Source organism: Gymnoscopelus braueri (assembly GCF_963280865.1).
Source record: "Gymnoscopelus braueri genome assembly, chromosome: 12".
Taxonomy (NCBI): domain Eukaryota; kingdom Metazoa; phylum Chordata; class Actinopteri; order Myctophiformes; family Myctophidae; genus Gymnoscopelus; species Gymnoscopelus braueri.
In genome coordinates, this window is record NC_137614.1 from 7,316,496 (window position 1) to 7,339,201 (window position 22,706).

The 22,706-nt window shown below is 39.5% G+C and overlaps 2 protein-coding genes across 2 annotated transcripts in view; both read right to left on the reverse strand.

Annotated features, from left to right (window-relative positions):
- The window catches only part of pabpc1l (poly(A) binding protein, cytoplasmic 1-like), a gene marked incomplete at both ends in the record, with an annotated part of 32,949 nt that extends 25,034 nt beyond the window's left edge, over positions 1-7,915 (reverse strand). Inside the window, 3 exons of the mRNA XM_080444222.1 lie at positions 6,232-6,347; positions 7,068-7,261; positions 7,723-7,915. Coding sequence (XP_080300348.1) covers positions 6,232-6,347; positions 7,068-7,261; positions 7,723-7,915 — 503 coding nt within the window. The remainder of the gene's footprint in view (positions 1-6,231; positions 6,348-7,067; positions 7,262-7,722) is intronic.
- A 3,739-nt stretch (positions 7,916-11,654) lies between these two features.
- Positions 11,655-19,548, reverse strand: LOC308097596 (14-3-3 protein beta/alpha-2). The gene is made up of 6 exons (XM_080445462.1): positions 19,448-19,548; positions 16,946-17,247; positions 16,275-16,398; positions 14,724-14,887; positions 13,899-13,994; positions 11,655-13,740 (listed from the first exon to the last, which is right to left on the reverse strand). The coding sequence occupies exons 2-6, from the start codon at positions 17,237-17,239 to the stop codon at positions 13,684-13,686; spliced, it is 735 nt and encodes a 244-aa protein (XP_080301588.1). The 5' UTR covers positions 17,240-17,247; positions 19,448-19,548; the 3' UTR covers positions 11,655-13,683.
- Between the last annotated feature and the right edge of the window lie 3,158 nt (positions 19,549-22,706).

Consider the following 22,706-nt stretch of genomic DNA (forward strand, 5'->3'; position numbering starts at 1 on the left):
CTCCCCCTACAGGCTGGTATTATAATACGTTACTCTTTACCTCCCCCTACAGGCTGCTATTATAATATGTTACTCTCTACCTCTACCAGGAAACACTACCCTTCCTCTCTGCCTGACCTACTTGTTGTTAACTAGTTGTACGAACGCTTGTTTTTTCTATTGCTGTATTGTTTATTGGATCTTGTTTAGTCGATACACTTATTTGTTTTAGCTCATGCTCATTTGATTTAGCAATTTTTGTCTCATTTGTTTAAGGAAATAGGTGGCTGATATATTGTACTTTTACCTTAGCGCTAGGTATACTCTTGGTTGCTTGTTTTTGCAGAAAATGCACTAAAGACTTCTGGTGATTAGTAGTTTTCGTTCCCTACCTATGTTGAATACACTTATTGTAAGTCGCTTTGGATAAAAGCGTCTGCTAAATGACTGTAATGTACCTCCCCCTACAGGCTGCTATTATAATATGTTACTCTCTACCTCCCCCTTCAGGCTGGTATTATAATATGTTACTCTCTACCTCCCCCTACAGGCTGGTAGGGCCTGTAAAAGGCCAATCAAAAAGAAGGCCATCACATAAAACGATGATTTTTAAGTCCACAGAAATAATTAATTTAACTTGAAGTTTAAGGATGACTTAATTTTAATATAGTACAAGAATAGTGTAACTATCTGTAAAATATAACCCATTTATTTCATAAAATTATGTATTGGGTTATAGCCTATTTGTCTCAATATTTGTCACATTCAGCACTGGACTTCACTGACTGTGTCACATTAGAATCACAGATTAGAGATTTTATGTATTTTCCCCTATTTTCTGTATTTTTCACTATTTAAAATATAGTATTTCTTAATTTTTAATAACCGACAGAGAGTCAGAGACAATATTTAGCCTATATATGGTTCTGTATCAGTGTATGAGTCAGTTTTAGCAGATTTCATTCTAATTGGCTACTGTACTGCCTATGAATTTCATGGGCCTGGGTAGGGCCACCTGGCCTGGCGGAGATCTGCCCTGTTGCGCAGTAGCACAGCAGCAGGTGAAGGCAATTAACTTAAACGAGGAGTTGCGCAGCTAGCTGCTGAAATAAACTTCCCATTTGGCTCATTGTTGACAAAGGAACAGAACATGGACATTGTTTGCAAAAGGATTATTTATTTATTGTGCATCAGAGCGGTGAGATCACAGCTTCTCTCTGCTTTTGTATGATATTGATAGCCTAATCTTTGGATCTGTTTGCAGTTATTAATTTGTATTGCTGTTGATCCGACGTCGGGTTTTCTCTCTCTCTCTCTCCCTCCCTCTCTCTCGTGCGCCCGCGCGCTCTCTCATGCTCTCCCCCCCCTCTCTCTCTGTCAAAAGTGTTGCTTGGCTTCCGCGCATTATAAACTGGAATATAGGCTTTAAATCTAACCTATCACTGGTTATGTGCAGCGTTTCACTTGATGTTGAATCTCAACCAGAGAACTGGTGTCTACCATTACCATATTGACAGAGGTGCACGCTGTGCGTCCTGGCCGTCTCCACGCATCCATTCAGTAGCCTACCATCCCTACTCATGAGGCCTCCTGACTTTTGAGGCCCCAGGCGGTCGCCTAACCTTGCCTACAGTTAAGATGACCTCATTATATTTATTATTTATCACTTTACTGGAGTATTTCCAATTATCTATAGTATACTTTTACTTCTACTCCACTAGCCTACATCTCAGAGGCAAATATTGTACTTTTTACTCCACAACAAATCTTATGAAAACTTTAGTTACTAGTTACTTTGTAGATTTGAATTATTATTACTAAACAACATACATTAACCACAAGTCTTCAGCCCCTTTTAAACTTGGCTATTTTACATTTAATACATTGTGAAATGGGACATTCCGCAAAATGAGTACTTTTACTTTTACTCAAGTACATTTTGATTACCAGACTTTTACTTGTAACAGAGTATTTCTGCAGTATTGATACTTTTACTTAAGTAAAGAAATTGAGTAATTTTTCCACCACTGGGTATCAATTTATATTGCTTGCTGGATAATAAGACTCGTAATTTGGGGATTCTGCTGTGTTTTGTCTCGTTTATGAATTTGTATTTCTCGTTGATCAGACGGCGAGTTGAAGCTGGCTAAATAACTGCGCAGGGTTTTTTTTTTTTTTTGCGAGGGGGTTTTGGGGCGAGCGGCCACAGAAGCCTCGCCCCAAAACCCCCTCGCCCCCATTTTTTTCGCGGACCCGCGGTTCTAGTATTCTTGTATTTGTTTGAAGATAAGGTTATGAATAAGTTTAGGGTTAGGCATAGTTTTACTGAGGTTAAGTTAGGCATTAGGTTAGGTTTTGGCACCGTTTTACTGAGTTTAAGTTTAGGAATAAGGTTGGGTGAATACCGCCGGATTTGCCCCGGTGCGAATTAATTTTGGGGCGAGGGTTTTGGTGTTCACCGTGTCAGCCAAATTCACCCCGCTCCGTTCAGAAACAGCGTGGGGCTGTTAAGTAAGTTAACATCACAGACAGACTTTGTTAATATATATTTCTTTAGCGATATACAAGTAGCCAGAAGATTGTAGTAGGCTATGCCCATAAAAATCAGCTACCTAACCGTTTGCGCAATCCATAAATTAACGAGCCTCACGTCGGGTCATTCATATATCATTTATCAATTCATTGAGCTCATATAGGTCTCTGGAAGGCATTGTAGTGATACATAACTTTATCTCTCAGTCAGTATTATTATTGACAGATTGAGGAAAACGAGAAATCTTTGTGGATTTCACATAATATACATACCTTTACCGCAGCAGCAGCACAATTTAGGAGGACTTTGTATCAAACGCTCAGCTGCGCATGAGACACTGTCAGCCTGTAAACTGTTAATGTTAATGACATAAACATCGGAACATCGGGGGAAATAATGACCGATGTCCGATGTCAGCATCGGGGTCCAAAATGACCGATGTATCGGTTCGACCGATATATCGGTCGGGCTCTAGGAAAAACAAGATGAAGTTTTGTTCTACCCCTGATAGAAGAGTAGGACCAGTAGGCCTATTACATGAGAATATTCCTCAGAGTCCACTTTTAGCTATTTACGCCTATAATAAGGCCTTATATAAAAAGGCTGCTGATTCACAATAGAACCAAATATTGGCATCCTAGTTGTTTTGGGATCTAGGGACACTACCTGCAGACCATCTGTGCAAGTATGATGTAAAAACAACCAGTAGGTAGAAATTGAGAAAGGATTGACTTGGAGCCTCTTTCAGGGTAGGTGTTTCTTTGTGCAGTGGTGAGTCACTTCACTTCATGGATGTATTTCATGACTTTTGCAGTAAAAATAAAACTTCTGACTGTCCATTTCACGAAGAGGACATCTTAAAGATGTGAACAAAACAGATCACATTTTTGTTCTACCCCTGATAGAAGAGTATGACCAGTATTACATGTGAATATTTCTCAGAGAAGTCCACTTTTTGCTATTTCCGCCTACAATAAGGCCTTGTATAAAAGGTTGCTGATTCACAATAGAACCAAATATTGGCATTCTGATTGCTTTAGGATGTAGGGACACTACCTGTACACCATCTATGCAAGTGTGATGTGAAAACAAAAATTATCAGGTAGAAAATGAGAAAGGATTGACCCTTTTTCAGGGTAGGCGTGTTTTGGCAGTTTGAGTCACTTCGTGGATGAATTTCATGACTTTTGCAGTAAAAGTAAAACTTCTGACCATCCATTTCAGGAAGAGGACATCTTAAAGACATGAAAAAACAATGTCACATTTTGTTCTACCCCTGATAAAGAGTAGGACCAAAATTACAAGTAAATATTGCTCAGAAAACTCAACTTTTTGCTATTTCCGCCTATTTAAGGCCTTATATAAAAGGCTGCTGATTCACAATAGAACCAAATATTGGCATTCTGATTGTTTTGGGATGTAGGGACACTACCTGAGACCTTCTGTGCAAGTATGATCTAAAAACAACCAGCAGGTAGAAAATGACAGAGGATTTACTTGGAACTCCCACTTTCAGGGTAGGCGTTTTTTGCCTATGTGGTGAGTCACTTCATGGATCAATTTCATGACTTTTGCAGTAAAAGTAAAACTTGGGACAATCCATTTCATGAAGGGGACATCCTAAAGATATGAAAAAACTATGTCCCGTTTTGTTCTACCACGGGGAGGGGTATCTCAAAAACTAAGGCTCTTTTTGAGGGTTTGTTCCTGCACTATGTGCAATTTGTGATTATGAAGCCTAAAAACCAAATGAAATTTAATTTGTGTTCATATGTTCCAATGCCAAAAAAACACAATTACATCGTTAATCGCAATTATTTGTGTGACAATGAATGGTCAAGTTAAATGTGTAATCGTGACAGCCCTAGTCATAAGCATCGTCGTCACTGTTGGGGTGGAAACCTTGTATGTCCAACACCATGCGTTCCAATGGATCCCACGTAGTTATTTAGTCACAAGCTCTATTGTTGTTCAGAAGTCCTGACGTCACTCGTTCATCCCCTAGGTCTTAAAGTAATTTCTCTTTGGAGAATAACATTGGGTCATCATAGAATCGTCTCTATAAGAATTGTGGTCCAAAAATAAAAAAAACTGTCTCTGCGATATTTGTGGAACACAGTCCTTATGTGACGCGATAATATTAAACACGTCTATGGGAATTCAGAACGGGGGGGGGGGGAACGCGACCCAGGTAGGATGCGTAAATATACTTTTCTTTGGCTCAATATTTACAAAACCCACAGACTTGACTACTTTCACTCTAAAAAATGTTTCAATAATAGCTCAAATTGCAGATCTGATGCTGCTTTTGTGTAACACTCTCGTGTTCCGTCAACGAAGTAAGTGCATCGGTTTCTGGAGAAAAAATATATAACAATATGAATGTTGGAGATGCAAGGTTTCTCTGCCCGACAGCAACGATTCGTTAACCGTTACAATACATATGATGCAACTAGGGATGGGACGATATGCGCGTCACCATTATTTGTGTAGAGTGAAATTAGAGCGTAGAAAATGCGCTCCTCACAGGTCCGTTTAATCAAGTATAGAGAGTTTGACCTATTTAGACCGGGAAAGGATCTGTGTAATTTTTTTTATTTCTTTGGGCTATTCAAAAATACAAGCTCATAGCGCTAAGAGCTCTCATAGCGCTAAGAGCTTGTAGATCTGCTATTTTTGAAAAAAATCGTGAACATTTGTGTTTTAAAGCTAAACTTTTTTACTCCGATCTGTGCTTCTGATGGGGGTCCCTGGAACATCATTTTGAGATGGGGGTCCACGGCCAAATACAAATAATTTTGGGGGTCCTTGGCATGGAAAGGTTGGAGCACCACTGATATAGCAACGTACTGATAGGATTTAGAAAACATTTTTAGATACGTATTTGGCCGCGGACCCCCGCCCCCATCTCAAAATGTTTTGTTCCAGGGACCCCCATGAACAAAGATTTGAGTTACAAATGTTCGCTTTAAAAAAAATTATATTCAAAGAGGTGCAAAAATCTTCACAATTTTTCAAAAATAGCAGATCTACAAGCTCATAGTGCGGGGCACTCGGTGCCACGCTATGAGCTTGTATATCTGCTATTTTTGAATAGCCAAAGAAATATAAAAATGACAGAGACGCGTTCCCGGATTGAATGGGTTAAGTAGTACTGAATTTGCAGCTCAACAAAAGCTAATTCATCCTAGTGTATGACGGAGGACATTTTCCCGATGAATTAAAATCTCCGCTAAGATTATTGTGAGCGTTTTTTCTTTTTATCACGATAAACAATAATAACGATTATCGTCCCATCCCTAGACTAATTTGACACCATTTTATTTGCTGTTTGAAAAGGAGTTATATGAGACATGTATACAATATTTTGGTAACAGTGCATTACATGAACATGAATCCAATCCATTTTGAGGACATTCAAATCTGACAAAGGGGTGGGAAACCATGTCTTTAAGATTGACCGGTCGATCGAGGAGTCTTTTTGGTCGATCACAGAGCAATTTGAAAACCCAGACAAAAACATCCACTCATATCGCCAACGTCCGCCGTCCAATTGGAAAATGATCAAGTAGATCTTGTGGCAAAAAGGCACTAGAAAAATCACTGATGGCCTACATAAAACTAGTCGGAAATACATGTTTATCAGATTTGACTACATGACCTCACAATAGAATGTTGCCATTAATGTTAAATACAGTCAAATTTGTCCTTTAACTCACACTTTGCGATCATTCAGTAGCATCCCGTTCATGGTCTCGATGGCGCGGTTTGCAGCCTCCTGTGTCTCAAAGTGAACAAAGCCGTAGCCTTTTGAGCCTTTCTCATCACAAACAACCTGAGAAGGAAAGGTTTTAATGAATCATGTTTTTTGATTGATTGAAATTTTTATTAGGCAAAAGAATGTAAAACAACAGTTACATTTGTAATGCTTTTGTCTAAAAGGTAAGCCTTTTAGACAAAAGGCTTTTGTCTAAAAGGTAAGGTAGGTATGTCAATAGTAAAGATTTGTATTCAAAGAGGCAGTGGCAGCAATGGGGCTGATAATCATGTGCATCACATTTCAATGGTGCTATTTGTTAATAGTGTCTGTAGTCTTAAATAGGGCGGCAACTATTGTTTATTTTCTCAACGGTTAGTTTTTCGATTAATCAGATCTTGAAGCGTGTTTTACTTTGTTTTATTTTTTTCTTAGTCGTCTAAAACGTAATCTGACAATGCCAGTAATCACTTTCACTTTGTCTGGTGTCCCCCAGGGTCTATACTTGGTCCCCTCCATGTTTCCCTCTACACCAAATCTCTTATTAGATACCGATACCCATAACTTGCATATCGGTCGATACAGTACTGATCGGATCCGATAATATGTAAATTGTACAGTAAGAATACAAAACAGTAGTGCGGCATAAATTTAACATATTACTACAAATGAAATCTCATGTGATAAATTACATGGTATCGCCGATACCGATACCAGCATTTTAGGTAGTATCGGCAGCTTTTCCGATACTGGTATATCGGTATGGGAACGACTCTACTTGGGGCATAATGAACGTACCTTACAGGACAGAATATTCCCAAAGGCTGAGAAGGTGTCATACAGAGCCTTGTTGTCAATGGACTCGTCCATGTTCTTGATGAAGATGTTGCCAACGCCAGACTTCCTGAGTCCAGGGTCGCGCTGAGACCACATGATTCGGATGGGACGTCCCTTGATGACCTCATAGTTCATGGTGTCCAGGGCACACTCCGCTGTAAATTCAGAGTATTCATGGGCAGGGCTGTCACGATTAAAACATTTAAGTTGACAATTACTTGTCATACAAATAATTGCGATTCGCGATTTAATTGTGTTTTAATCCATTAAGACCTGGAACGCATCTGTGTCACTTTAGATTTCTTTGGCTATTCAAAAATAGCAGATAGACAAGCTCATAGTGCTATGAGTGCCGAGTGCTATGAGCTTGCAGATCTGCTATTTTTGAAAGATCTTGAAAAAAAAGAATCGCCTCAGGTCATTAAATACCTCAACATTACTCAACAAGTACAGCACTTGGATAAATGTACTTAGTTAGTTTAGTAGAGGGCTAAAATCTGCACGTCATAGTACGTATATATAGCGTAACGCGGCAGAACACACCACTGGTTCCAGGTCTAATTGGTGGAGAGCATTGTTTTGCTTCTTTAGGGTGGTCAAAAAAGGATGACATTACCATCAGCTGGCTGCTGGAAGTTTATGTAGGCGTATCCGAGGGATCTGCGAGTGATGAGGTCGCGGCAGACGCGGATGGACATGATGGGTCCCGCCGGAATGAACTTCTGATAGAGCATGGCCTCTGTGACGTCGCAATGCAGGTCTCCCACGTACAGCGAGGCCAGAGGGTAGGCCTGTCCACTGCTGTTCATCTTGGCTCACAGCTACAGGTTGGGGAAAAAAGAAAAAGAGAATGCGATTTTTAGATTTCTTTGGCTATTCAAAAATATCTACAAGCTCTACGAGCTTGCAGATCTGCTATTTAAAATTGTGAACATTTGTGCAAATCTTTTAATATATATATTTTTAAAGCGAACATTTGTAACTAAATCTTTGCTTCTGGGGGATTCTACAAATGTCTTCTGAAACAGTTTTCAGAAACACTTATGTTGCTATGATATCAGTGGTTCTCAAACCTTTTCATGTCAAGGACCCCCAAATTGATACGTATTTGGCCACGGACCCCCAGAAGCAAAGATTTTAGTCAACATTTTTTGCTTTAGAAAATATATTCAAAGATTTGCACAAATTTTCCAAGATTTTTCAAAAACAGCCAAAGAAATTTAAAAAAACACAGATGCGTTCCCGGTCTTAATAATGGATTAAACCAGTGGTTCGCAACCTTTTCAGGCCGTGGTGACCTCCCAAAATAATCATATTAGAACTGGGACAAGCAGGGTATATACATCACAGATAACGTTACAAGGCGTTGTGAGCTTGTAGATCACCCATTTTCAAAATGTTTTTATATTTTTATGGTATATTTTGTTAATTACTTTTGATAAAGAACTGGTCTTCTTTTCTTTCTTTTTTTTGTCCTTAAATTGCCACTTTACTGTCATCTGGGGACCCCCCCAAAATCAGACCCACAGATTGAGAACCACTGAGTTAAACCACTTAAACCACTTATACCCTCTACTGAATATTCTATTCGTAGTAAAAAAAGAAATTAAAAAAACAGACCCGAGTTACAACTGTACATGGACTGGTTCTTTCTGTCTACACCAAACCTCTTCGCCAAAAATAGCCGATCTACAAACTCACAGCCATTTTTTGCCCCCAGAATATAGATACTAGGGTTCATCATGTGGTTAACCACTTGCAAACATTCGGTATGGGCCAATACAAGGGCACAAATAGCAGGTCTTACGAGCTCACAACAACACATCCCAACGCGTTGTTGTGAGCTGGGCTTTTCAGCCAAGAGATTTGGTGTAGAGGGAAAAATGGAGGAGGCGATCGAGTGTAGACCCCTGGGGAACCCCAATCAACAAAGTATAGAGCCATTAAAACCAGGAAACGCATCTGCGTAACCACTTAAACCATTATTTTATACTTTGGCTATTCAAAAATTGCAGATATACAAGCTCACATTTTGAGATGGGGGTCCGTGGCCAAATACATATCATTTTGGGGGTCCTTGACATGAAAAAGTTTGAGAACCACTGATATTATAGCAACATAAGTTTGGAGGCCCTCTGGAGTGAGTGTGCAAATATAGTGGCCCTCTCCATCATCAAAGTTGCCCACCCCTGAGCTAATGTCACAGTGGCATCATGCTAGTGGTTATGTTTGAACATCTTTGTTTTTTGTTGATAAGTGGACTGCAATCCTTTGATGAAGAGTCAGTATGTTTAATTATCTGTGATAAAGTAGGCCTAGTATGTATAATTATCTGTGATGAAGTAGACCTAGTATGTTTAATTATCTGTGATAAAGTATAGGCCTAGTATGTTTAATTATCTGTGATAAAGTAGGCCTAGTATGTTTAATTATCTGTGATAAAGTAGGCCTAGTATGTTTAATTATCTGTGATAAAGTAGGCCTAGTATGTTTAATTATCTGTGATGAAGTAGGCCTAGTATGTTTAATTATCTGTGATAAAGTAGACCTAGTATGTTTAATTATCTGTGATAAAGTAGGCCTAGTATGTTTAATTATCTGTGATAAAGTAGGCCTAGTATGTTTAATTATCTGTGATGAAGTAGGCCTAGTATGTTTAATTATCTGTGATGAAGTAGGCCTAGTATGTTTAATTATCTGTGATGAAGTAGGCCTAGTATGTTTAATTATCTGTGATGAAGTAGGCCTAGTATGTTTAATTATCTGTGATGAAGTAGGCCTAGTATGTTTAATTATCTGTGATGAAGTAGGCCTAGTATGTTTAATTATCTGTGATTAAGTAGACCTAGTATGTTTAATTATCTGTGATGGAGTAGGCCTAGTATGTTTAATTATCTGTGATAAAGTAGACCTAGTATGTTTAATTATCTGTGATGGAGTAGTCCTAGTATGTTTAATTATCTGTGATGAAGTAGGTCTAGTATGTTTAATTATCTGTGATGAAGTAGGCCTAGAGGCCTATTCAAGTATTTCTTTATTTAAACATTTTTTTAAAAACATTTTCTGACCAACATGTTCGCACCAACTTAACTTCCAGCAAGAGAGAAAGACATGATTTTCTCGGCCATCAGCTTACAGGAGTAGTTCACCCCAAAAAAAACCTACTTATTTTCTATCAATTACACGCCCCATGGAGCCTTGAATTCATGGCGATTTCTTCGTTTTCGTCGCATTCCTGAGACAACAATTTGATGACCGGCGGAGTCTCCTGTTGACCAGCCACCCGGTCATCAAATCATTGTTGACAAAAACATAACATTTTGGGTTAACTACTCCTTTAAGCTCTTGGACAGAAACTAAACACAAGTTTGGCTCTAGAGCCGACATTTAAATCAATAAAGTCGCAATGGATATCAAAAGACGAAGTGTATTATTATTTTTAAAGTGCTCTCATCATGAGTGGTCATTCATCATTATGAGTGACTCTTTAACAAATCAATTTAATAAACGTTATCCAGAGATTTATCACACTTACTTGGTTTTATGGTTTCCACACTGTAGTGATGTTGATGTTAGTCCGCTAAGGTAACGGCTGCTGTTCAATTGCCTTAATTACCGTCAGTGGCGTAAAGTAACTAAGTACATGTACTCAAGTACAATTTTTCTTTTTTACTTTACTTGAGTATTGCCAAATGTCAGTACTAATAATTGTAGTAATACTAGTAATTTTACTACAGTAAAATATTATACTTTTACTCCACTACAATTCAATGATGAATGATTTTTTTTTTGTTGTTACTTTGTAGACTATTATTACGAAACATACATTAACCACTTCAGCCTAATAATTCGGCCATTTGAAAATCTACAAGCTCACAATGCATCATTCACGATGCAAGGCATTGTGAGCTTGTAGATCTATTTTCAATAGATTTGTATACATTTTGAAAACTTGAAATGGGACATTCTGCATAATGAGAACTTTTACTTTTGGTACTTTAAGTATAGTTTAAGGCCAATACTTTTGTACTTTTACTCAAGTATATTCTGAATACCAGACTTTTACTTGTATGGATTATTTCTACATTTTGGTATTGATACTTTTACTCAAGTACAAAATGTTGGTACCACTCATAGAGGTATAATATGGTACCACTGCACCGGTATAATACTTCCGCGGCTACCTCCGCGAGGTAAAGTAGTTCCCTGGACCCTGGTCCGAAAGCCCATAACCGTCTTCATCTCCATGTCGTCCTCTGGTGGTCGCAATTAGAATTGTTTGTCTAAATATCTAAAAATATATTTTTCTGACAGGCTGTTATCCCTGTCAACGGTTATGGTTTACTAATTAAAGCTAACATCAAATGAACATTTTCTTCTTCTTTTTTTACACATACCAATGGTTGACATTTACGCAATTCAACAAACCAAAAACTAATGTTTAAATTCTGCTTTGACTTTTAACATTTGTGGATATTAAGATTAGTTCTCTCTCTTCAGATGCCTTTTAGAAAACATCTAACCTATTGCAATAAAGATGAAGACATATTTTGCCTGTTATCTTAAACGAAACTTTATTTCACTGAATGGTCTTTGACACGTTCCTATTTCTTACATGTATAGTGAAACTAGAATGGTTTTAAGATACATACACAAATCTAGAATTACACCAACCATTGTTTTATCTCCATTTCATCATCATTGCTTTTTAGAGCTATTCTACATTTTCACAACACGTGTGTGCACTGGGTAATAGACTGTTACAGAAGCAAATTTTTAGCCAGAAGACTTGTCAGTAAAAACAAAGCAAGTTGAGATACCTGATATACAGACAGGCTTTGTTCCACATTCACTAACTGCATTTTTCATCAAGCATAGAGATAAATTGACAAGATTTTTTTTTTCTTTACTTTTCTTTTTTTCTTCTTTTTTTTTTTAACTTAAGATTACCTCAATTCATTGGAACATTGTCAAGAGTAAACAGACTGTCAGCTATATGTGGAATGGTGTCTTCAACTACAGTATGTGGAATGTAGTGGTGATACAAGTATTGTGACACTGAGCTTCTTCAAAGGTGGATGGCATGGGGTTCTCTAATTCGCATCTCCAATATGAATTTGATTTCAACAGCCATTTCTCATACTAAAAGCCCGATTCACGCTTCGCGGCACGAAGGCGCCGTGTGCCGAAAATGGCCCGACCCATGAGCTCTTGCAACGCTGTGAGCTCGCATGTCGGCCATTTTCAGCTTGCGACACAAATCGTGCCACGAAGTATAGAATTGGGCTGAACAAGAGGAGTGACAAACCATAGTTATGACATAAACCTCTGTTAGCAACGGAATCGTGTCTTGCCTAACTCATACTTACTTAAAAGTTAATTAGAAAAGAAAAAGAAATAAAAACAGCTGTTGCCACCTAATAAAAACAAAAGAGGCTGCAAGAGAAAGCCAGGCACAAAAACTTTGGAGAAAACAACCGCTTTAAAGAGGAACATTTTGCAAGCAGGATTGATACAGTGTGATAAGACATGTTTTTTTCTTTTTCTTTCAATTAACATCAATAAAAGGTTATTTTAGAGGTTTTAACATATAGATGATAGTCAATCTTGCAAAATACATGGAACCACATTTAAGCACATACCATTTTCATTGTACTGAGTTCAAGCAGCACCTGAACGAGTGAATAAACTACAGACAATCCACACTTAGTTGAAAAATAAAAATAAAAAATAAAATTAGCACTGCGTTTTTTAAAAGCCTGATATAGTGGAATGTCTTAATGTTGGAGGAAAATCTATCATGAGATTCTAAGGGGTCCCTTAATCAAAACTTTAAAATGGGTGAATTTGTGAACATTATTTAAAGAGCATAACACCAAGATGCCAGTGTCACAATACAGCCTGCCTCCTTTCTGTATGAGCCCACAGCAGAATTGCAGTTTGTTTAAATACAGGATTGTACTGTGTCTGAATTCCAAAAAACAATTTGGTTTGGGAAGCAAATGGAACACTTAGCATCACAGTGTTTGGTGAAAATTAACTGCCAGTTTAATTACCAACACGATAAAACCTGTAAATACCATGACGATTCACCAAAAAAAAAAAAAAAAATGATCGTAACAAAAAGAAAACAAAAAAAAAGGATGAAAAATGCACAACCAACTAGTTGGGACAAAGGAATTAAGGAAGGACGATTAGATTTCACAACCCCTCCCCCCACATCTCATACACACACACAATCATTCAACATCCATCCACGCACGCTCGCTCACTCGCTCTCTCAAAACACACAACCTAGCAAACACACACACGCACCCACACACCCACACAGAGCCAACAAAAAAACAGCAACATGAACTCGCTACTCAACACATGTTTCCACAAAGTGACTGAACCTGCTAACTGAAAATTACCCTGTCGCCTCCCAGAAAAAACTGAGAGGGGTAAGCTAGTTGGTCAGGAGCAATTCAGGCTGCTTGTCATACAGAAGGGGGAGGGGCTGATGGAGTGGAGGGGGATGTATATAAGCTGTCTGTGTTTAAGATAAGAGTGTAGGTGGATTAACAGTGCAATTCCATTAGTTTTCCCCTTCGCCAGCCTCTGCTTCATCTCCCTGGTTTTCTGATGTCCACAGCTACAAAGAGAGAAAGATGCCATCAGTTTCCTTAGATACGTTTCAGTATTTATATCTTAATGATGTGGCTGCTGCTTCTAGTCTTAATGAGAAGCAGCATATCTTGCAGTCAGTATGAAGCAAAGAAAAGAAAAAAAGGCATAGGCCTTGGAACTCACAGTCAGGTTGTCCCTTAGTAGTTGCATTATCAGGGTGCTGTCTTTGTAGGAGTCTTCGTTCAAAGTGTCAAGTTCAGCAATGGCTTCATCAAATGCCTGGGAGATGAGCAAACATAAGCATTTTTCAGTTCACGCCCGTGTGAGTAAAATGTCCGGTGTGCGCTCATTCGTTTAATAGCAATATTAATGTGATCCATGACATGATGTCAAAACTAATCTGTACAATGGATTGGTTTCTCTACAACATGCATTAAAACGTCTGAACTGGAGCGCAAATCTGTTTAGTACAGACTAAATAAATCAAGCCAAATAGAAAGAAAGAATTTGGTGGCTAAAAGCTAATAGCTACTGAATGTTTCACCCAAAATGACTATTTCTCTATCAATTTCTCATCCCATGCAACCTTGAAATTCATTAGTCCAATTATTGGAGTTCAATTAGTTTGTCGCCTTCCTGAATGAAGAATCAAAAAGTGAAGACAATATTTGATTCATTGAAGTAAACAGGGGTCAAAGCTTAAAAGCTAAATTTGATCGAAAATCATTTATTAACGCCAACATAACTCTCAGTGTAATCCAAATGTTGGATATTTATTTATTTTTGCTGTTAAGCATGGACCCAGATTTTCTTGAATTCATCAAATATTCTCTTCATTCTTGGATTCTTCACTCAGGAATGAGACCAAAAAAAATTTCATGGGGTGAATAATTGATAGAAAAAGAGTACTTTGGGGGTGAAGTACTCCTTAAAGGTAGGCTGGATGGGGGGGGGGGAACTTTGTAAGTAAAACGAACAAACAAATGGTCTAGAGAAGCAGGTTCCTACCGTCTTTGCCAGGGTACAGGCCCTCTCCGGGTTGTTGAGGATTTCATAATAGAAGACTGAGAAGTTGAGAGCGAGGCCAAGCCTGATGGGGTGCGTTGGCTGCATCTCTTTTTTGCTGATGTCAAAAGCGTCCTGGTACGCCTGCTGAGAGTTATCCACCGTGGCTGCAGGAATACAAATGGATAGGAGCTTTCACCATACTCTTACAGCTACTCAATATTCACAACACATGCTGTACACACAACGGTGAAGACTTTGACTGTTGCTAAATATGGAATCGTCACATAATAAAAGTACCTAGCAAAGCTATTTTAAAACACACACACACAGTCTACTTATGTTGAGAAATAGCACTAGGCCTGTCACAATTATTACATAATCGTCTAATCGCAATTATTTTTGCATAATCGTTTCCATGTTGAAAACCTTTCACACATTTTCAAATATTAAAAAAGCGGAAATAGCTGATCTACAAGCTTACAACGCGTCACAAAGTGACGTGTTGTAAGCTTGCAGATCAGCTATTTCTACAAATTATCAATAATTTCTTTTTAAATTTCAATTATTTGTCATATCTGCCCTGTGAAATGCTTGATTACGAAGCCTAAAAGGCTTCATATGTTCCAATGCCAAACACGCAATTAAATCGTTAATCGCAATTATTTGAGTGACAATTAATCGTCAACTTAAATTTGTAATCGTGACAGCCCTAAATAGCACTGGACGGTATTTTATGTAATAATCGAGTGATTACTGGTCTGATACACCATACATATTTTTTTTTTTTCATTTTTACTGAATTCAAATGTCCGGTTATTATAACGCGTTTCTTTTCAAATAAATGTCCTTGCCTTACATACTTAAGGACGCTTGATATGATTCTGGTTTTGTTGTGTACCTGATTGTTATCTCGTTAGTCTCGCGTAGCTAGACAACTATTCCACAATCTCTGAATGCTATATAGTCTGGAACTACACCTCCCGAAATCCGAGAGAGGAAACTGGCACTTCCGTTCACGAAAATATATTTTAAAATATTTCACATTTTAATTTCCATTTCTGCTAAGCAGCAAGCTAAATACACTTAGATGATTTGTATGATAAATGTGCGCGACTGTAAAGACGAAACGGAAGTGGGGAGGAGAATTCACATCCGCTTTATATTTTAATCATGATCAGAGCTTCCGAGTCCCAGACTGTATGACCGGAAACATTTGAAAATTGTGGGAGGCAACAGTCTGGCCACGCGAGACTATTATCTCGTAGTCTTTTATATAATATTAATATTCATGGGACTGGGGGCTTGATCATTACCGATTTTGTACAGTCTTAAAAGTTTTAATCTGTGGACCCTGGTTAACAAAGGGGATCCAAATGAATTAAAATAAAAAATTGAATCAGTCACACTACTAGAAAGTGTCAGCTCTCCAAAAATGACTTAATGGAGTATTTAAATTATTATTAGTTTTCTTTTTCTATAAGAGAAACCATTAATCAAGTGTTTGAAATAGCACAAAATGTACATTGTGTTAACCATGCCCAGTTCACTTACTCTTCTTGGAGTCTCCGTTGGCTACCTCAGAGAGGTATCTATAATAGTCGCCTTTCATTTTCAGGTAGAACACCTTGCTTTCAGCAGCAGTCGCGTTGGCAATGAGATGCTTGTCAAGAAGCCCCTGAAACACAAAGGAACGGTTGAAATCTTTATGTCAAACAAACAAAATCTCATAATGCATGCACCTTACAGCACATGGTTGGTTTATATTACTATGGGTGCGTTCGGAAAATTGTGCACCGGAGCGCACTCGCCTATTAGTTTGTATTGGCCAGTTTGTATTGCTGTATTTCCGAACGCACCCTATATGACAATTAAACAAGCAGTGCTTAACTATCTATTATAATGTTCGATTATTCAATCAATAATTATTTTAGATGAGTCGAATAATCAAGAGAAGCGCGTTGTTTTTAATATTTTCAAAATGTTTTATACATCAAAGAATCAATGAACCTAAGCGTTATTTTATACTTTTGCACACAATGGTAACGTGCAAAATTTGTGAAAATAGAGATCGGCTATATTCAATATTTGACAAATTTTCACCTAAAATGACATGCCCAACATAGGAATAGACTATCAACAGATTATTTTATTAAATTATCTATTATTTTTTATAATCAATTAAATCGATGAGTTCAATTAACTGTTGCACCCCCCCTACTTACCAGCACGTCGTTGCAGATGTCCTGCAGCTCGGTTTCAATCTTCTCCCGGTACTCACGAGCCATCTGCTGCTTCTTCTCGTTGCTCTCGGTCTTCTGCTCGATGCTGGAGATGACGCGCCAGGATGAGCGGCGCGCTCCCACCACGTTCTTGTAGGCGACGGACAGCAGGTTGCGCTCCTCGTTGGACAGCTCGCCGCCCTGCTCCGTCACCGACTTCATGGCGGCGGCCATGTCATCGTAGCGCTCTGCCTGCTCAGCGAGCTTGGCCTTCTGTACCAGGTCGTTCTTATCCATTTTCTAGACTGATGGAGGAAAAATGACCATTTCAGAGAAGCATGTAATATGAGGAGTCACTTTACCACTTGAACCCTTTTGACTTAAACTTCCATCTAAATTGGCATGCAATGTACATGGAGTGCTTTTTCCCCCCATTTACAACAAATCTCTTTGCCAAAAATAGCCGATCTACAAGCTCATAATGTGTCACGTGTCGGTTGTGAGCTGGTAAAACTGTATTTTTTCTGGCTAATGTTCCCCCCAGAATATGGACAATGGGGTTCAAGTGGTTAAAATATGTGAAGGTTTCTGAAACATCTTAGTATCGATAACTGCCACTCTCCCCTCAAATCAACCCCACAATTAAACACACAAATTATGTTTCATGGTGTAAAAACACTTTTGGCGCAGTACAGGTCATCAATACTCAATAGGTGCCAACATGAATGGATAAACGTTATGGATCGCTGCTGGGCCCCCAAGGAGGATTCCACTAGTAGCAACTGGGCCAATGACATAACTTACTTCAAAGCTAATTTGAGGGTAAGCTAGAAGAAGCCAAGCTAATAATGTGTCATCATCAAATTGTTCTCTGCCAACGCCTCGCCTAGTTTCGGTTGAAACGCAATTAGCCCCAACGCTAAGTTGCAACTTGCAAGTGTAATAATCATGAGCTAAAATTACACATGGGGTGAGGCCTCAGTGCTTCAGTGGTTGGCGATAACCATCGACATTCAGCTAACATTAGCCGAAGAGCCTTCTTCCTGGGTCAGGGTTTACCGTTTTACGGCCCTCTACGTTACAACACAACCCCTGGTGGCTGGCTTCCTTTAGCTAACGCTAGCTCGGTTAAATATGCTACTTTAAACTCCCGACATTCTATTCATTTCATCTCGACTGTAATGTTACTAGTGCTGCTGGAATGTTTAAAAAAAAAATCGGTGTTCACACGATGCACCCGGCCCCGATCACAGTCACCCAACGTGAGGAGGGCGATATGATGATGATGGTGAATCTGACATGAGAGTTAAAATGGGGGGTTGGTTTGCTTGTCATACATTACAGTACAGCCCGTACTGGTGGCGGCGGACGGTAGGGCGTATTAAGCTGCATTTATTACATACTACTACACTCCCATCTTCGCTCGCCGAAAATACAAGTGATCTAAAAGAAAACAACGCGATCGCAACATCGCAGATCAAGGTCTGTTGATGGGCAAGCGACACCCACCAATATAGGACCAGAATATAAACGAGGGGCTTCTTTTAGCAAAGTGAGCTTAGCTTTAGCAAGCTACTAGGCCACAACATTCAGCGTTGATTTTCATAGTACTCCCCCCCTCCCGTCGTCGTAGGGCGGACGGTGTCGCGCGCGGGGGAGCAGCAGACCTTCAAGTTCTCAAAGCGTCGCGTCCGTCACGGACGCGACGCTTTGAGAACTTGTAGATCTACACTTAGATCTGCTATATAAATGAGATGGGGGGGGGAAGTGCACCAGCCACCCTCCTTTCCATTATAACGTCAGACACAAGAGGCCTTTAGTAGGAAATCGCCGCTTGTGTCATTTCGGCTCAAAAACATCAATAATAATCGTGTCGCTAATATTAACATAATATCTGGCTGTGGCGAGTTTTAGCCTGTTTTCATTTTCACCCAGCTGTAATAAAACGTAAGAAATAATAAAACATTTTTAAAAAATCTTTTTTTTAAGGAAACGAAAGAAAGGCTTTGAGGGGAAAAAAGGGTGTCACGGAATCCGACTCAAAAACAACTCGAGCGGTTCCGTCTGTCTGTCGCTCGACCGACCGTCGACCCTTCCTTCCTGAATCGCGCGACTCCTTTCGACAAGTGTCGGTCTGTCGCGCGACAGACAGAACAATTACGTAATAATTCCAAGTTTTTTTTTAACGCGTGATTTTATTTTGACCATTTAAACATTTTTCGTATGTAGTGCAAGCGACGAGGAAGCAAGGCAGGGTCGCTCGAGCGAGCGACCCTGCCTTGCTTCCTCCTCGCTCGCGCTACAGACCAACTATAATAAATTAGCCCCCGTGAACAGCTAGCTTAGCCTAGCCCGTTAGCTAGCTAGCTAGCTAGCCCCCAAGCTTGGTTTTTTTTCGAGCTTTACGGGTACAATTCAACGGGAAAGCGAGCCCCGCGTCTAACCTAACGTCGACCCCAGGAGCAACACTGGGGTTGCGTGTAGATATATGGGTGGATAACTCACGATATAGTTGAGGTTTTTAGCCTGCTTTGTACTGTGGACGATGCAGCCTCCCGTCCTCCGTCTGGCGCTCCGCGTATCGTTCAGGGCAGTACCACTTCCGGTACAATGGCACTGTACGTTTCCTCTTCCCTACAATGCATGAATAAAATATATACTGCTTTATATTCAAAATCCTTTCCTTTAACTTTTTGTTAATATGCCATGGATAGCTCGAACCATAAAATACAAAGCTATTTTGATTTTTTTATGTGTAATATAATTTCCTCCCTCTCTGTCTTTTCTGTGTTACAATGCATAAATATCTGCTTTATATTCAAAATAATTTACTTTAACTTTTTGTTAATATGCCATATCTAACTCGAACCATAAAACACAAAGCTATTTTTTATGTTTTATTTTTATGTGTATTATCATCATAGGCGCCGTCACACGGTCCTCTGTGTCCCCCCACTTTTCAGCTATCGACTTTTTTTTATATATAAAAAAAACTTTTGAAAAAAAAAAAAAAAAAAAAATCTTTTTTTTTCTCTACCGGCGCAGTAGCTCCGCAGCCTCCGCCCACCCCACCGTTCGCATTGTCAAGCGGCCCCAGCCAGACATGCTAATTGCCTCTAATAAACAAGTCTTGATCACTGTGGCTGTGCTAAACATGTTCTGCAGGTTTTGGGGAGGGTGTCATTATTGTCATTATTGAAATGAAGGGTCGCTATGCTGTGTCCCTCAACTCCCTCGTCCTGTGTGCACTAACAGTCACTCACTGCATGCACTGAATACCAGTGGTGGAAAAAGTACTCAAATGTTTTACTTAAACAAAAGTATCAATTCTGCGAAGTAAAAATACTCTGTTACAAGTAAAAGTAAGGTATTCAAAATGTACTTGAGTAAAAGTAGAAAAGTATTGGTATCAAAATGTATTTAAAGTACCAAAAGTAAAAGTAGGCTACTCATTATGCAGAAGGTCCCATTTCACAAGTTTTCAAATGTGAAAAAAAAGTTTTCTAACCCTTGATACTTTTACTTAAGTAAAACATTTGAGGATGGGACACACTGGGATGGGTAGAGTGTTGTTAACTGTTTTATGGTCATTTCATGGATTAATTAAGCAAAAAAAAATCGCGCGCGCTTCTCGCGCGCGTAGATGCCCGCAACGCAATGGGTGGGGGGCGGGGGGAAGGGGGGAGTCATGACGTCGTCGCTGTCCCCCCACTATTTAACCCCTTCCGGCGTGCCTGATTATCATTCCCTCCCTCTCTGTCTTCTGTGTTAGGTTACAATGCATGCCTGCTTTATATTCAAATCATGTACTCACTTTTTTATGATAATCCTATGTCGTACTAGAACAATAAAACACAAAGCTATTTTTGTATATGTAATATCATTTCCTTCCCTCTCCGTCTTCTGTTTTAGAAATGCATACATAATATCTGCTTTATTCAAATCATTTACTTAACTTTTTTAATATGCTAATCCTATGTCATAACTCGAACAATAAAGCAAAGCTATTTTTTAATGTATTTGTATGTGTAATATCATTTCCTCCCTCTCTATCAATCATTTCTATTGTTATCTCTGGGTTTTGGTTATTAGTGTATTTATTTGTACATGTAATAATGTAATAATGATGAAGATAGACTAAATATATTTTTGCTGGGGACCCACTAAAACCCCCACAATGGCCCCTGGGGGTCTCCAAACCCCACGTTGAGAACAACCAGAATCAACTTTATTGTCACATCGCTGGTTTACAGGTGAAATTCGCGGCAGGGAGGAAAAAACATGATGAGGTTGTACATGAGGTTAAACATGGTGCAAAAGTGGTATAACATATTGTTATGTGTGTGAATGATTAGACATAAGGTGCAGTAATACAACAATAAATGAAACAATCATTAAAAAAATAACTAATAAAACAATGATGCATGCATTGCAGACTCCCTCTCCTAGCCGTTTCCTTTTTTTAGCCCTAAAACTTCTGCTTTATAAAACATCACGGATCTAACTAAAGCATGAAGTACCCTAGGTCACTTGAGGAAGTAAAAGCCTTCACATACTTAGGCAGTGTCATAGACAGTCAGGGCGGCACGGATGCAGACGTCAGAGCCAGAATCAGCAAGTCAAGAGCCGCATTCATCCAACTCAAGAACATTTGGAGCTCTAAAGTTTTGTAGTGTATTGTAAATCTCTCCTTACTGGCCTCCCGGCATGTGCACTTAAGCCTCTCCAAATGATCCAGAATGCCGCAGCACGCTTGGTCTTCAACCAGCCAAAATTCTCGCATGTCTCCCCCCTTCTCCGCTCCCTCCATTGGCTCCCAGTTACTGCCCGCACAGAGTACAAAACACTGATGTTGGCCTACAAAGCAACCAAAAGGTATGGCACCCCCATATCTTCAAAGCCTGATCCAACCCTACAACCCCTCCCGCTCACTCAGATCAGCTAACACAGGGAAGCTGTCAGAACCTTCGCTAAAACATCCGGGACAACCCTCCACACGTCCCAGACTCTTCTCCCCTCTGGCTCCCAAACTATGGAATGAACTCCCCATTGCAATTAGAACTGCAGACTCAACCCAAATATTCTGCCGTAACCTGAAGACTCACCTCTTCAGACTCCATCTCAGCCCGTAGCACTTGACCGAGCCTTGACGACCTTGCAGGCGCATGCAAAGGTTAAAATGTAACTTAGATAGCATGTTATGTAGACAGATGCCAGGTCATTGTTGACCTGGCATCCTATAGTCAGTGTGTATAGTTTAAATGTACAGGCTGATGATAGGTTCTTGGTTTACTTATGTATTACTTTATTATTAGATTACTATTTCTATGCATTTGATGTATTATCTTGCGTTGTCCTTGCTTACTGTAAATCACTCTGGATTAAGAGCGTCTGCTAAATGCCTAAATTGTAAATTGTAAATTGTAAAGAAGTCAGCCAGCGGACAAAGCTCAGACTCTTCAGCTCAAACATCAAGCCAGTGCTACTGTACGGATCAGAGACGTGGAGAACAACAAAGAGCACAACGATGAAGGTACAAACATTCATCAACAGCTGCCTGAGGAGGATCCTGAGCATCCGCTGGCCAGACACCATCAGCAATAACGATCTATGGCAGAGAGCGGGTCTACCACCAGTGGAAGAGGAGATCAAGAGAAGAAGGTGGGGATGGATCGGTCACACGCTCCGGAAGCCTAATACCAGCATCACGAGACAAGCCCTTAGATGGAACCCGCAAGGCACAAGAAAGAGAAGGGAAGGCCAA

Excerpts from the sequence above, each read along its gene's own strand:
- LOC308097596 (XM_080445462.1), bottom strand. The coding sequence starts at position 17,239 with ATGGATAAGAACGACCTGGTACAGAAGGCCAAGCTCGCTGAGCAGGCA. Across the intron at positions 16,399-16,945 it reads ACATCTGCAACGACGTGCTG|GGGCTTCTTGACAAGCATCT; the intron begins GTAAGTAGGGGG and ends TTTGTGTTTCAG. Across the intron at positions 14,888-16,274 it reads CAACGGAGACTCCAAGAAGA|CCACGGTGGATAACTCTCAG; the intron begins GTAAGTGAACTG and ends GTATTCCTGCAG.